The 14,139-nt window shown below is 36.5% G+C and overlaps 1 protein-coding gene across 1 annotated transcript in view; it reads left to right on the forward strand.

Moving 5' to 3' along the window:
• Positions 1-14,139, forward strand: part of LOC136862916 (cell adhesion molecule Dscam2) — a 476,298-nt gene that overhangs the window by 154,592 nt on the left and 307,567 nt on the right. Inside the window, exon 5 of the mRNA XM_067139195.2 lies at positions 10,888-11,039. Within this exon, the coding sequence (XP_066995296.2) occupies positions 10,888-11,039 (152 nt within the window). The remainder of the gene's footprint in view (positions 1-10,887; positions 11,040-14,139) is intronic.

Genomic DNA, 14,139 nt, shown 5'->3' on the forward strand with positions numbered 1-14,139 from the left:
TAAATTACTGATTTTTCCATTCTGACAGGTATGTTTTTGATGAAATAAATCACTGCCATCAATTTCCAACAAAAAATCTTACAAGTTTTCAAATTTTGTTTTTGCAGTGTATTTATGTAGTGTGTAATTACTAATTATTTATCTCAATCAATAGAAAGTCCATTTTGAAGTGAATGAATAATTCAGGAGATGGAAGAATGTAGAACTCAAAGGTTTTGGAAGTATTTTCTAAATTGTATAATTTTTGTGAAATTTGTATTGCTCTCTTGCCATACATCTATATATATAAAATTGGATGTTGGTATGTTTGAAGCTAATAGACTCAAAAGCTACTGGACCGATTTCACTGAAATTTTCACAGTTTGTTCTTATTACATCTGAAAGGGATTATGAAGTGGTTTGAATGAAATCTGATTGGTAGTTCAGCACTAAGGGGTGAAAAATAAAATAGGGGAAGATAAGCAAACCGCAAGACAAGTCCTATCAGCGGGTTGCCTACCCAACAGTATGTGAAGATTATGATGTGTTCCTTAAAACTTATTTCTGCTTTTATCAAATAGTGTGGGGGCAGGACACCCCTCCCAGCCCAACGGGAGAGGATGAAATGTAAAAGTAATTGGAAACGACCGATATTAGTGTCATATATGCTGAGGTAAATAAATGTACCGAGGCAGGACAATGTCTGTCGGGTTTTGCTAGTATATATATATACATATACATATGTCCCAATATCATTTCTCAGTTTTGTAGTGTATTTCTGTGAACAGAAACATCATTTACCATCAATTTACCACAAAATTAATTACAGTGTAATTGTGCAGTGCCAATATTGTTATTAAAATATTACTTTTCAATGGTCTTTTATACTTATTTGAGAAGAAAATTATGTTATTTGAGTTTAAAATGTTAAAAAGTAAATTTTCTAGTTTTTACCATTTATTTTTATAGTGTATTCCTGCAAAGCATCAATATTATACTCAAAATATTACTTTTCAGTAGTTTTCAACACTTATTGAAGAAAGAAATCACTTTATAAAAAGTAAAAATAAAAATTCATTTTTTACTGTTTAATTAATAAGTTTCATGGTAAAGCTCCAAATTTCATTCAGCAGCATAAGGGTTAAAAATATAACATTTTTTACTTCCTCCTACATTTTTCGTTTTTTTGAAGCCCTTCCCCAAAAAATCCTCTCCTCCTCCTCACCTACGAATAGAAATATTGGTACAGCCTTGGTTGCATTACTCAATATTCTAGAGAATTTTCCAACTTGCTTTCTGTATGTATGCATGGTATGTCCTACCCTTGAATATTGCACATCTGTAATGGAACCCTTTTCAGACCCCTAACCACAGAGTAAATTCAGTACAACATTTTTTTTTTTTTTTTTTTTAACATTCATTTAGAGCAGGGATCCCTTGTGAAAATGTTGATATATAACCTTAGAACAGTCGTCATATCTGTATAGTTTATCATAATGCCATTAATTCCTGGATAATTTTTCCATTTTTAAATTGTTCCACTCCTTGGTGAATTGCCTGCAACTTCTAGAAAAAATAAACTTCCACATTCTTGTTGAATTAGCCTACACATATTCATTGGTGACAAACCAGCAATTAAGAGGTAATAACAAATAATCACACAAAACTATGCTACATGTAAACAAAGAATGCTCCATGTTGATCAGAAACTAGGTTGACATTAAAATATTATGGTATTGGGATAACTGCAACAGCTCGGTGGCTGTGGTGGTTATCAGCTAATGCTCTGTTTTGTGTTTGGAGATTCAATCTTAGTACTGGTAGAATATCTTTAAGCATTTATTTCAATCAAATATGAGCCGCAATATTGAAGACTAACAGTAATTATGATCACCTTTCACATTCAATGTACTCTGCTATGTTTGCATGTTAGGCAGCCCGTAAAAGGGCTGCTTATAGTGGAAGTTGCTCTTAGAGGTGGAGGCTTGATGGGATGGTGGATCAATATCCGATTCGTAACTGATTTAATGAAGCAAGTGCTCAAAATGGCTGGTATGTGGGTTTTTCTCAATTGCATTATGGGCAGCTTCTTTGATTTTATCAATTGTCACTAAGCACCCTGAACAAGTGGTTTCCTTCCAATGGACATCTTTTCATGCAGGTGTCTTTTATACCTTTGAAATGTATCCGCAGTTGGTAGTCTTCATCCAGGATATAATTTTCTTATATGTATTGTGCTTCCCATGCATTACCAGTACATCTTGCATCTCTGTCAAGTAATATCCTGTCCATGAGGGTCAAATCTTAATAAAGGATGCCTACTTCAGTACAAAATGAAAATAAAAGAGGTACAAAAGAACGTTTAAATCCTCATTGCTGTTAGAAGCCAGCTATCTATCCTACATAATTCCACACAGCTATTTGAAGTGTGCAGCTGTGCACATTATAACTCTGCAATCACTTGGAGACCTAAGTTTTCATTTCAAAAATTTTCTTGTGTGTTAATGCCTTATAGCCCATTTTTAGCCCTTCTTGAATACTCTAACAGTAGTAATTATATTGTGTAAACTATCATGTCTGGTGTATGTCATACTTTATACAACAATATGGTTTATGGAAAGATAAATCAACATTTAAACTCATCTCCACACTAAGGCACATGATGGAGAAAATTGGGAGTCTGGGAAAGATCTGTTGATGACAAAAATTTATAGACATCAACAAGTGTACCATGGCAGCTGGTTTATGATATACTGAGGAAAAGACAAGTAGATAGAGCAAAAGTGCAAATGATGAAAGCTTTATATAAAATAATTGTTAGTATTGTAAAGAACAAGATGGAAGGAATAAAATGGTTTAATGTGAAATCAGAAATTCAGCAGAGAAGTGTTCCATTCCTCATACTCTTCATCACCATCATGGATGAAATCTACAACTCTGTAAAACAGAAGATGGAAAGAAACACAGCAAAGTCACTACTATTTGCAGATGACATGTAAAATGAGGTGAGAATGAAATGGAAATACCAGTACAAGAAAAAGTTAATATGTAGAATCAGGTAATAGAAGTATTTGAAATAAGTGTAGAGAAGAGTAAAACAGTAGTGATGGTAAGAGGTAGGAAGGAAGGGAGAAATCCATAGAAGTAGTGAAAAGTTTAAAATACTTTGGAGGTGTAGTCACGAAAGATGGGAAGGTGACTGAGGAGATTAGGAAGAGAGTACAAGCAAATGGCTTGTACAAGATTGTGAGAGGTATACTGTGGAACTAAGAAGTATAAAGAAAATGCAAAGAAATTCTGTATTTGACATATTATGTCCTGCTATTGAAATATACAGCAGGCTCATGGACAACAACAAAATGAGAAGGGAGTAGAGTTCAGGCAGCTGAGATGAGTTTCCTTAGAGGTACTGTGGAGAATACACAATAAAATCAAGAACAAAGAGGTTAGAAAGAGGATTAGAGTACCAATGTTACTGGAGAGGATAGAGACAAGCAAGCTGAAATGATATGAACACATGATGCAAATGGGAGAAAACCGAGTTCCAAAGAAAGTATTTACAGAAAAATTAAAAGGCAAGGGACCACAAGGAAGGCCTCGATGGAGGTGGATGGATATGTGGAGGAGAGTATAGAGAAGCAACAAGGAATAATAAAATGAATATTGGAAGGAGGTAAAGAGTGGTGGAGAGACAGACAAAGATTGAGGTTCTTGATTCATAACCCAACGCAGGAGAGAACAGTAAACAGAACAGAAAAAGAAGAAGAGGAAGAAGTTTATACTATAATTTGGAGAAAGACCTTTTGGTATAAATTTTAATGTCATGAGACTGTACAAAATGATGATGAATAGATATGTCTGTAATTGGTCATAACCTATCATGTCTGTTACATCCAGAGACTAAATGGAATGCACCCAACAGTTTTGTACTCTTTGGTCTGAGAACAGATTGTTTGAAAAAAAAAGGATGATGTAAATCAAGTTTTAAAATTGTGGAAAATAATAAAAGCCAACACCTGTGTAACTATCAGATGAATTCCATTTTATCAGGTAGATTTTCGAGTTCGACATAACATTAGTGGTGACCACGGACAGGACGTGAATGAAGCAGTAATTTGAAATGGATAAGTTGACTGAATCAAGAAAACCAATACGTGCTATGTTCATGAAAACATACGAAACATACGATGCAGTGATGGTGGAAACAGACCCCAACAAGGTAAGATTGCATTTTACTAAACTAGAACAACTAGAAAATGAAGTGAAGGATGCTGATGAGAAAATATTAGAAGTGCTTCTCAATGACAGTGACAAGGAACGATACACAAATGAATGCAATAAAGTGAATGAATATCATGATAAAGTAGATGAAGCTCATCAGACAATGGAGTATGTTATATTAACACAACGTACAAATGAAGGAAATCAAATATTGAGTGATGGTTTCATAGATTTCTCACAGAAAAAACTCAAACTGCCAAAAATCAAACTTCAAAAGTTTTCCAGGGAGGTTAGGTACTGGCTAGGGTTTTGGAACCAGTTCCATCAAATTCATGATGACTCAGACTTAGAAAAAGAAGATAAATTTCAAAATTTGATCCAATGTACCGTTGAAGGAAGAAGAGCTAGGGAGGTGGTAACTAGTTTCTCTCCAACAGCTAAAAATTATGATTTTAGTATCTTAAAAGTAGATTCAGAAAAGAAGAATTACTCGTAGAATTTTATGTTCGTGAACTACTTGGACTTGTCATTCAAAATCTTTCTTCAACACAAAGACCGACTCTCCTACAGCTCTACGATTGCTTAGAATCCCACCTTTGATCCCTTAAATCTCTTGGCATGACTACTGATAAGTGTGCAGCATTCTTGTTTCTGTTAGTTGAGTCATCTCTACCTGAAGACTTGCTGAGTATATGGCTTAGAAATTCTGTCCATCACCCTGTTAGTGACTCGACCAAGGATTTATACTGTGACAAACTCTCATGACTAACTTTATTTCTCAAGAATGAAGTAGAAGGTGAACAGAGGGTAGCACTTGCACAAGGAGGATTTAATACAGCAAATAAGAAGCCTACTAAGCATAAACCTAGGCTAAACAAAGTGGAAAACTTGGCCACTGCTAGTAGTCTGTTCACAGGAGACATTAAAGATCCTGGAAATGTACCAGTATGTGTATTCTGCAGAAAACCTCATTAGAGCAAAGAGTGCTTCAAGGCACAGAAGATGACTCTAGTGGAAAGAAAGAATATTTTGATGAAAGCAGGGTATTGTTTTCAGTGCTTGAGACCTGGTCATGTTGCCAAGATCTGTAAGAGTAACGTACTGTGTCACTTCTGTGGAAAGAAACACGTTATTCTAATGTGCCCAACTTTACCTTCCAAGATTTCTAAGGAAAATGTAGAAGAAAAACAAGATGAAAAGCAAGGTGCCAGTGCTACTTTGGGTAACCAAAACTGTAGCCAGGATGTTCTTCTGCAGACCTTGTTGGTGGAGATCACAGGAAGGAAAGGGGATCAGGTAGTAAGAGTACTCATAGATAGTGGATCACAGCGATCATATATATTAAAGAAACTGGTAGATACCATTGGACTGGAACCATCAGGATCTGAAAACATGATTCATGCTCTGTTTGGAGGAAATGAATCAAAGGGGCATTACATTTTAATTATCAAATACAGTTGAGCAGTTTAGATGGCAGGTACACATGTAAGATCCCTGTACTGGATCAACCAATTATTTGTGGCAATGTCTCTAGAATCCAAAGTGGTCCTTGGATGAAAGAACTTGAAAAAATAGAATGTTTTTCTCTGATTCTGGAGAAGGGATGCTTGAAACTGGACTTTTAGGAGCGGACACCTATGGAACACTTCTCACTGGAAGAATAAAAACATGGGATGTGGACCAGTGGCTGTTGAGACTCCACTTATGTGGGTTGTTATGGGGAGGTTATCTCTGAACAGTCTCTCCGACTTGTCCATTATGGTGGTAACATCAATGCTGACTTTAAACACTGCAATCACTGATTTATGGAAGTTGGACACCCTGGAAATTAGGGATCCTGCTGAGAAGACATCAAAGAAAGAAATAGAAATGGCTACCTTGGATCAATTTAAGAAGACTGTCTCAGTCGACGAGGATGGCCGTTATGAAGTCCATCTACCATGGAATGAGGTATCTCAGGAGCTCCATGACAATTTGGAAATTGCTGAGAAGAGGTGCAGGATGATGACTAACAAACTGTTGAGTGACAACAAGTATCAGGAATACAATGTTGTGTTTCAGGATTGGCTTCAAGAAAGGGTGATTGAAGAGGTACCCTTTCAAGACATTGAAAATAAATGTCACTATTTACCTCACAGAGGAGTATTAAAAGAAAATTCAACCATGCCGTTAAGACTCATGTTTGTTACCTCTTGCCAGGGGAAGGAAATTCCATCTCTGAATGAGTGCCTGGAGAAAGGACCAAATTCCACCTATTCTGGTCAGGTTTCACCGTCGTGAAATTGAAGTAATTTCAGACATAAAAAGAGCCTTTCTGCAAATTTCTTTTGCTCCTTCAGACAGAGATTTCTTGAGATTCCTATGGTGGGAGGATTCCTCCATGAATAAATTCAAATTCAAAGGATGAAACGACCCAATTTGTTGAGAAATCTATGAAACTACTTTCAGGAGCCAGATTTGAACTGCATGGCTGGGAACGCACCTCAAGGGGAGAAGAGAGTACCTTTGAGAAGATGTCTCCTGTTCTTAGATTATTGGATTATTGTGGGACAAGGAAGAAGATGTATTGTACTGTTATCTGAGGCCTCAAAATGAGACTGGATGTGTTACACAAAGAAAAATCTTGTCATCTGCTCAGAGGATTTTTGATCCCATTCGTTTTTCATGTCCTCTGACACTATTTCCTAAACTTCTCATTCAGGATAGCTGGAATTCGAAGATGGGGTGGTATGATCCATTGCCAGAGGATGTACAGAAGAAGTTTAGAAAATGGAAAGCTGAAGTTTGGCGACTTTCTGAAGTGCAAATACCGAGACGTTTTGTAGTAAACAAATCTGAACAAACCAGGAGTTTACATACATTTTGTGATGCCAGCCAGAGTGCTTATGCTGCGGCTGTCTTCATACGAAGCTGTACCAGTACTGAAGAGATTGTTTCTATTCAGCTGGTCATGGCAAAGACAAGGATTTCACCACTCAAGGAAATTTTGATGCCACAATTGGAATTCCTGGCATGTTGTATTGGCAGTCGACTAGCAAGCTTGGTCAGAAAAAGTCTGAACTTGAACATTTCTGAGTTTTAGTGGACGGACTCTTCAGCAGCATTGTATTGGATCAAGGGAGATGAGTCATGGTGAGTATTTGTGAGCAATCGAGCGAAGGAGATTAGATCTCTGATGAGACAAGAAGACTGGAGGAATGTTCCTGGGGAGCAGAATCCAGCTGACCTTCCATCTTGAGGCTGTTCTGTAGAAGCCCTTATAGACTCCAAATGTTGGAAGGGTCCTCACTGGTTGAAGTTGGCAGAAGGGGAATGGCCAACATCAGAGGTTAACATGGATGATGACATCATCAAACAAGAGAGAAGAAAAATATCTCAATCATTGATCAATTCCTCAGCGATGGATTGAGATGCTTGGTACCTAAGAAGATTTTCCAAGTTTTCTCAAATTGTCAGGCTCATGGGATGGATACTGCGATTTGTTGGAAAATCATTAAAACTTAGAAGTTGTGAAAGTGGGGGTGATCTCTCTGTTTCAGAACTAGCACAGGCTGAGAGAAGGCTCCTGTGTCTTGTCCAGACAGCGGTTCTGGAAGAAACTGAAAGATGACTGAACTCCCTTTGCACCTTTGTGGACCAAGATGGTCTTCTGAGGGTGACGACTAAAATTGTTCAAAGAGAAGATGAGGAAAATTTTAGATATCCCACTCTTCTGCCTTCCAGTCACAAACTTGTGGAGATTCTAATCCGAGACTACCACCTAAAATATTCTCATGTGAGTGTTGAGGTGTTACTTAGAATATTAAGGGAAGAATACTGGATTTTAAGAGGTCGGAAGACAGTACGGAGGATGATCACAAAATGTGTCATATATCAACGATTTGAGTCAAAGAAAATTGCTGTAGATCCTGCACCATTGCCAGAAGACAGAGTGAAAGATTTGTCAGTCTTCGAGGTCAGTGGGGTTGAGCTTGCTGGGCCGTTGATTTTAAGGGGTGGAGAGAAAGCTTGGATTTTGTTGTTTACTTGTGCTGTGTATCAAGCTATACATATTGATCTGGTGTTAAACCTTTCCACAGAAGCATATCTTCAAGGTTTTAGGAGATTTATTGCAAGGCTGGGATGACCTAGAGTTGTATACAGTGACAATGGGACCAACTTCACAGGAGCTGTGAATTCCTTTGACTCTTTGGACTGGCATAAGATAGAAGAGGAAACATCTTCAAGGAGGATCCAGTGGAAATTCATTCCACTCATGGCTGCTTGGTGGGGTGGATGGTGGGAGAGGATCATTCAAATGGTCAAGAAGTTGTTGGAGAGGACATTAGGAAGAGCCTCTCTCACCTATGAAGAGGCTTTGACTGTCCTATGCCAGGTGGAGTCTGTGGTAAATTCTAGCCCTCGATTGGCCTTTGGGTAAAGTGATTGAAATGTTTCCTGGTAAGGATGGTAACATAGGAGTAGTTCGAGTGCAGACTGCTGGATGGGACATAATCAGGCCCATTCAATGTTTGTACGCACTGGAGATGACTTCATTGCAGAATACCTTACCAGTGGAAAATGATGGAGATAATGAGCATGAAAGTGTTGCTTCTGCTGTAAAAAACAAATTGAAAATGAAAAGTGGACGTTTGGTGAAACTCCCTGCATAATATAGGACTTAAGTTCTGTGATAAGTTCTTGTCTTCTTAAACTGTGTATGTGAAATGGTTGTTAGATTATTTTTTTAATTGGTTCATTTTGGTTTTCTGTTAACAGGGGAATAAAGAAAACCAAAAGTTTGGAGGTATGTTACATCCCGAGACTGAATGGAATGCACCTACCACTTTTGCACTCTTTGGTCTGAGAATAGATTGTTTGAAAAAAATTGGACGATGTAAATAATGTTTTAAGATTGAGGAAAATAATAAAAGCCAACACCTGTGTAACTATCAGACGAATTCCGTTTTATTGGGTAGATTTTCGGGTTCAACATAACAATGTCTTCTATGGTACAGTGCCCACCTTTCCTCTCAAAAGAAAATAGCCTCTTGGACCAATCAGTTATGCAGTTCTACAGTGACAGCTATAAGTGTAGATATGGTTTGTACAGTAAAGTAACATTTCATAAAAATTAATTAAAAAGTAGATTCTGCACTCCATAAAAAGTACCGTGTTTTTAAGATGAGCCTTGCTCACTACCTCTTGTGAAGATTTTGTAATGTACACAGAAGCCTTTATCAGGCTATGTGTACATAAAATTACTACAATATGTTGCATAATATTTGACTAAGTTACATTAAATCCCTAGCAGGTTGCATATCTTCAAGAGTAAATAGGCACAACTGATTCACCAAGTATTGTAAGCCTACAAGGGTGATAACATTTTATGGTTCTTTCTTCCTAAAATTCTGGGAATAGCCATTACCAGCCTCATGATTTGTCACTCAAATTGGCAAATGCTACTGCTTGCTAGTCTTATAGTATTGCTAGGGTTAACTAATTTTACCACAAAAGTGGATTGAACCAAGTGTCTTGACTGGTGACGTATGTCATGGTAGTATGCCATGATGATGATACAGAAGAAATTATCATTCATTTAGTTTTAGCCTATGATGACTAGCAGTATTCTCTTTTTTTTCATTTGTTGCATAAATTTCAGGCTTATTAACTCCTCTAACAACTAACACTTTCAACGTAAATACAATGTAGAATTACACATGGAACAAGAATTTGCTGTTTACTCAATTTTATGTGTTAATTGTATTGTGCTTATCACACTTTGTGACTGTGCTATAAATATTATTACAGTTTTAAGGGGACCTGAAAAGGAGATTTATGGTTATAAAATCAATTTACTTTTAATCTAAAATTAACTTTGTAACTTAGTCTTTAAAATTATATATATAAATCACTTTTGTATGATACATGGAAGTTTTTAATTTTTTTAATATTTAATGTACCTCATGTATGAAATGTAGTCAACTGCTAGCCTGGGTGTCGAACTGTTGATAACATGCTACAATGTGATAAGGAAAGACTCCAAAATGCTGACTGAAAGTTTCAGAATTTAATCAAGGAAGCCAGGAAATGATACAGAGCTGCCCAAGAAAAACTGCTCAACCAGTTAAAAGAAGAGGAGGATGACCCAGATTATGGGGCAGGCTTATTTTGATATTCTAACTTTGGAGGCTGTTATCCTATAAGTTTGCATTTTTTAACAACTCAGTGTACCTTTTCTCAGCTACTACATGTAGGAGCTTGAATCTTTCACAATTTGTTTATTCAAGGGTTCTAAATATACTTAAGGCCTCTAATTGCTTGATTTCAAATTTATAGTCATCTTGATAAAAATTATGTTCTCTAAAATGTATATTTTTTGATACTAAACAAAAATATATTTATTAAACCTGAGGCAAAATTTTAATTTTATATGCTTTAGTAGCTAGTCAAGGTACATATACTAAAAACATAAAACTTTCATACGTTAGTCATGGATAGTTTTTGAAGAAAAGGTACATCAGACATTGACAATATAGCACTCCAGGTCCTCTTAATTCAACTCCTTGAATAAGCTAATACTGTGAAATACCTGACAGGGGAGCCATATCATTAAAATACTATGTACAAGTAAATTATCTTATAGAAATTGTGAGATTGTACCAAATACAGATTTTCTGAGTATAAATTGTTCTCTCTTTCCATTAGGTTTGTGATTGGCCAGTATGTAACACTTCATGGTGATGTCATCAGCCATGTAAACATCAGTAATGTGATGGTAGAAGATGGCGGGATCTATCGCTGTACAGCATTCAATCGTGTGGGAGAGGCAAGTCATTCAGCTGACATGAGAGTTTATGGTAAGTATTGGCATACAGGCCAGACTAAAATGTAGCCTCTACCAAAGTGCTAGTCCCATTTATGGCTATGACAGTATGGAAGCTGCTGAGGTATGGACGGTGTTGAGTAATGATGTTGATACATATTATGAAAATAATTGCTATGTAAAGTGATCTTTATAGAATCAGACATGCTGCTATAGCACTCTCTGACCCAGTGAGGAAAGCAATGACAAACTACCTCGTACCTCATCCTGCCATAGACTTTTGCAATTTCCCTATAACGCAAAACTTTTGGTGGTACTATTTGAGGATCCAACCAGTGTTCAAGCTGATGACTTAACAGATATTGGCTCTACATTTTCCCCTAAAATCTGCCAGGCTGAGTGGCTCAGATGGTTCAGGCACTGGCCTTTTGACCCTAATTTGACAGGTTTGATCCTGGTTCAGTCCGGTGGTATTTGAAGGCGCTCAAATACATCAGCCTCATGTCAGTAGATTTACTGGCACATAAAAGAACTCTTGCGGGACTAAATTCTGGTACCTCAGTGTTTCCAAAAACTGTAAAAGTAGTTAGTGGTACATAAAGCCAATATTATTATTATTATTATTATTATTATTATTATTATTATTATTATTATTATTATTATTATTATTATTATTATTATTTCTTTCTCCATTATGCACATTCAAAGAGCGTGTTTGAACTTGTTCATTGGCCTGATGGTTTTCGCCTCCTTTTTCTCCCAAAATCTCTTCATGAATGCACTGTGTTGCATCTTGCATGCAGTGGACCAATTTCTACCAGTTTTATTTTAGATTTCTACATAAATTGGTGCTTGGCTACTATTGCGCTAAAAGTCCCACGATCTTCTATGATGTCGCCCGTGATGTTCATTTCTTGGAGGTCAGCCTTAGTTTCTTCTAGCCAGTTTATTTTCACCTTCTTTGAGTTGATTACTTTAAATAATCTTTTGGTGAGTCTGTTGCTGTCCATTCTTTAGATAAGGCCATAGATTTTCAGGCGTCTCTTGCGTACACCACCAGTGAACCAGAATAAGCAGAGGTCCACTGTTCTCCTCTTAATCCACATTCCATTTTCTCTCGTGGGACCATAAATTTTCTGGAGAATTTTCTTTTCATGTTTTTCAATTTCTATAATTTTAGTGACATCCAAGGGATACAGTTTCGGAGGCATAAAACGCTTCCGGCAAAACAACTGTTTTGTAATGTCGTAATTTTGCATTACGTGATATGACTCCCTTGTTATAGTAATTCCACGTTAATCTATATGCCTTATTGAGTTTAGTGGCTCTTTCTATGTTTGCCCTACTGTCTAGTCCCAATGGTAGTATGATTTCTCCAAGGTATTTGAAGGAGAACACCTGTGAAATTGTGCTGTTCTCCACCTCCAGCGGAGTTTTTTGCTATGTTGATGTAGATTTTCCATGAACTGGGTTTTCTCGTATGATATCTGGAGGCCTGCCTTTGATGCTGTATTGTGTAATCACTGTACAGCATATCTGGTTATTATTATTATTATTATTATTATTATTATTATTATTATTATTATTATTATTATTATTATTATTATTATTATTATTATTCTTATTATTATTACCTTAAAAACTGTGGCTGACTCAGCAGTAACTGGGAAAGAGAGTTACAAAATGAAATATTCAGAACTGCCCTGCTGTCTTGTTCTTGCAGAATCAATACCAGAAGTTACCAGAAAATATTTCAAATGCACAATGTACCATACTTAGTTATAAATAAGCAACCACCCAGTTGGATTTGCTTATGATATTAATTCATTTTAGGAGCTAGAAACACTGTTGTTGCCTACAAAAATGAAGAAATACAAAATGCTGATTCTGAATTTGCAAGCTTAATGTTCTTATTGGAGCATGTGCTTCTAGTATTTTCTTTCTACTGCAGTGCACTTTTGTGAGATTCTCTAGAGATAATAATTGCATTGACTATAGCTGCACAAGACCTGTAGCCCTAAGGACATTCACTTTGATTTGGCTGCTAAATATTGTTTCATCAGGAAGATTATTCTAAGAAAATTACCATGTTTTGTACATTAGGAGGATAGAATAGTATATTGCTTCTCTTTTTTCAGAATCACGCTCGTCAAACTGTAATAATGTATTGTTTCAAATCCTCTGGAGTTGTCAGAGCTAGTACATCAGCTCATGTTTACCACCCTGCCTGCTGCAAAAGTTTCAGCTAGTTCCTCTCCCAGCTTCAGAATGAATTCTCTATGCTTAAGTTTAGTCTCATTAAGTGCATTGTACACCACTCACAAATTTATTCCTGCCAAATCCAATAAATTGTAAAAAGTGTGAACTGGCCATCATCTGGATGGTATTTTGCTCAGTACTTACGGGACATTTGATCAACCAAATCAACTCTATATTTAGATCCTTTATAAAAAGTTTGGGTGTCTGGTTTCTTATTTTTACCACCCTCAGTTAGAACTTCTGGATACATAAATCGTTTGTGTAGCATCACTGGTCTTAGCAATGCTGCAGTACACAACTTTTCCTTTACCTCCTTTTGAAAAAGACTGGTACTTCGTACAAGCTCTGTTCATAATATCGACAAGGGTAGTTTAATTGGGTTTCAAGATTTCAGCTAGAGACAAGAAGATTAAGAAACTGTTGCATGTGACATTTCTTCTTTTGTACATGTAAGATCCCATCAGTTTCTTTACAACAAAGTCACCAAGATGCTTACCATTGGCAGTAGTGTCATCTCTTCCAACATATGGGAAAGCATTCACAACATACTTCTGTCTGTATTTATCTGGTTTTGAGGCCATGAACTGTTTAAATCTGCAGGAACATTTAGAAGGAAAGAGTTGCTCATCAATAGTTTTATATGACACTTGTAAGTAGGAACATTGTGCATTTGCAGTGAAATTATACCAAATTAAATTTATTTTATCCTTTCATATCTTGTAGATTTAACGTCCATTTTAAACAATCACAATATTTCCCTGAATCCGTCACGTACCATCGTTGCCTTTACAAAAGGAATACCCCACTTCACTGACCACAGCCAATATAGTTTTAAGCTCTTTGATCCTATGGCAGCATGGATGTATAGTATACTT

This window comes from Anabrus simplex, chromosome 2, assembly GCF_040414725.1.
Source record: "Anabrus simplex isolate iqAnaSimp1 chromosome 2, ASM4041472v1, whole genome shotgun sequence".
Classification (NCBI taxonomy): domain Eukaryota; kingdom Metazoa; phylum Arthropoda; class Insecta; order Orthoptera; family Tettigoniidae; genus Anabrus; species Anabrus simplex.